Raw genomic sequence first — 2,538 nt, forward strand, 5'->3', positions numbered from 1 at the left:
TGATTAATCAATGAATGGTATTTCGCTTTTATATACTTACTTCTATAGAATATTTTATTGGGCCATCTGAGGCAAATCTACAGTAAATATATTATATATACTGCTCATGGTCACTCCACCAACTGCATGTTAAAAAGCTATTTAATAAATCTATAATCAGATTAAAACAATTGAAGATCAATTCAGTGAACTGATAAAAAAATAGTGGCTTTAATCACTTTGTATCTGTTTATCACTATCAAAACATACATAAACTAACTCCTATTTCCCACCAGGGTAAGCAAAGACTATGGATTTCCACTTGCTTCAATCCTGACATACTTCTCTTTGCTTTGCTTGCTTGTGTTTGTTCTGTTTGCTATCAGAACAATATAAATAAACTTTTTCTTAATAAATGAAATATAACAAGATTGCATTCCAATTACTTGGCTCTGCCTACCCCGTTACATCTTACAGACAAGAGTCTTAGTATGTTTTCAAGAGAATAAGCTAATACAGAGTATATGTAGATTCGAATTCATGCGTCTGTAACATTATTCCGATCATAATTCCGGAAAATATTCACTATGATGTAGAAATGTATTTTGAACGGATAAAACAATAAATTATGGATAGGATGTACCAGGTCCGAGATCGGAAGTCTCAAAAAAAACGCTGGGTCAAGAATACTAAACCTTTTATGAGAGTGGAAGAAGCAAAAGTGGTGTGAGGATTGTATTAAGTATAATTCCATAGACTCTCCCTATCCCAACGGGAAATAAGCGTAATCTTATGTATGTATATGTATATACCAGGTAAACATAAGTAACTAGAAGTACATAACCGTATATAACTATCTATCCACAAGATATGTTTCCAAGAACAGCGAATAAAACAAGTATAGCATCATTAAGAAACATGAGTCGACTACATAAACTACTTTTAATCACTACAAAACTTTAGCACAATATGGTAATTTTATTTACTGTTTATAAATATAAAATTTACAATGATGTATTTTATTTATCCGAAATAATTAAATTTTCATCGGTGTCACAAATTATCATTCCCGTTCACATTAAACAAAATTTGATGATCAACAACTTTGTTCTTTTATTGCAATGACATTTCCAACCATCTTGATTTAGTAAAACTATGCTGTACTGTGCACTTTTGCAATACTTTTTCTATTGCACACGGCAACAAGTTTTATGCCAAGTTGTAATAAAATATTGACCCGGGCTTAATAAAGTTACTAAATCAAGGAGTAGGGTACTGTTTGCATAAATTACTAGGTTAATGACGGATATTTTAACGAAATAGGAGTGCTAATAGAGTTGTGTATGTCATCAGGATGTGTGTGAGGTTATGTGAAAGTGGCTATTTACCTTCCACTGGTGCTGTGTTTTCCTCGCTCTCCGGAGCGGCTGGGTCGGTCGGCGGCTCCGAGCTGGCGACCTCAGCGTCCTCTGCGCTCACCACCAACGCTTTATCGCCGTTAACTTTAGTCTCTTCTCCCGAAGCGTTATCACCCACCGCCATTTCTTCCGACATTGTCAATTACACAAATATCTGACACAAAACCACTGTCAAAACCTAAATGGCCACATAACAGGACGGTTACGCCACTTTAGCGATCTCCACAGCGATTTATTAACGTTTGTGCGCGTCACAGCGTAGATTTCCCGCTATATTTGTAGAGAAAAAAACTTATGCCTTTCTTGTGATTGATGCATTTATACGTCAATCAGTTTATGTCCAAGACAGAATAGAATATATATTTCATGAAATACACACAGTATTGCACCAAAATGCAGTTACAATATAAGAAAATTGGCGTAATTTACGTCCACATAATTTCCAAAAGAAAATGTCGCTCATAAACAACGAACGTCCGCTCGTACGACGCCACTAGGTTTGTCTATGGCTATTGTCATTCGTTCATTTGGTCTGCTTTGTCTCTGATCATATCGTTTTTTTTTTCTACTTGAAGCTTCATATGGTGGACAAATGGTAAAAAATTACGTAAATTATGGTAGTTTCGTATGCAAGAGCGTTTTTTAAATCGCGTTTGAAATATCTAATAAGCGCCATTTATATAATATTACAGTTACTATTTTAAAGTGAAACAAATTCGTCCTCCAAGCAAACAGAAAATTAGAATAAAAATAATACTCAGAAGCAAGAATGTCACATGAAGGTGGTCAGTTATTTTGAGTACCTATATCAGCTTTTTTTAATGTGACTTATCGTAGATTTGCCACATGCGGCATTAACTTTTTAAAAACAGCATTTGTACTTGCGTAAATAAGCAAATATAATTAGGGAGGAATTCGTCATCACTAATTTAAGAGCCACGCTCTTGTCGGTGTAGCATTTTCCATGCTACTTAATTAAAAATAAAATAAATTTAACGAATATGACATGAATCACTGACATTTATAGAATTAAGGGATGAATTATTATGCCTAATTTACAATGTTCTTACCAAAATAACTATCAGCGGGTCATGTACTATTACCACGTCATGACAAATAATTAGAGTAAAATAAAACAATG

General features: G+C 34.1%; 1 protein-coding gene across 1 annotated transcript in view; it reads right to left on the reverse strand.

Moving 5' to 3' along the window:
* LOC126376496 (uncharacterized) overlaps positions 1–1,877 on the reverse strand; it is a 46,691-nt gene extending 44,814 nt beyond the window's left edge. Inside the window, exon 1 of the mRNA XM_050023925.1 lies at positions 1,368–1,877. Coding sequence (XP_049879882.1) covers positions 1,368–1,533 — 166 coding nt within the window. The 5' untranslated portion in view covers positions 1,534–1,877. The remainder of the gene's footprint in view (positions 1–1,367) is intronic.
* Positions 1,878–2,538: the final 661 nt, after the last annotated feature.

Source organism: Pectinophora gossypiella, chromosome 21, assembly GCF_024362695.1.
Source record: "Pectinophora gossypiella chromosome 21, ilPecGoss1.1, whole genome shotgun sequence".
In the NCBI taxonomy this organism is placed as follows: Eukaryota; Metazoa; Arthropoda; class Insecta; order Lepidoptera; family Gelechiidae; genus Pectinophora; species Pectinophora gossypiella.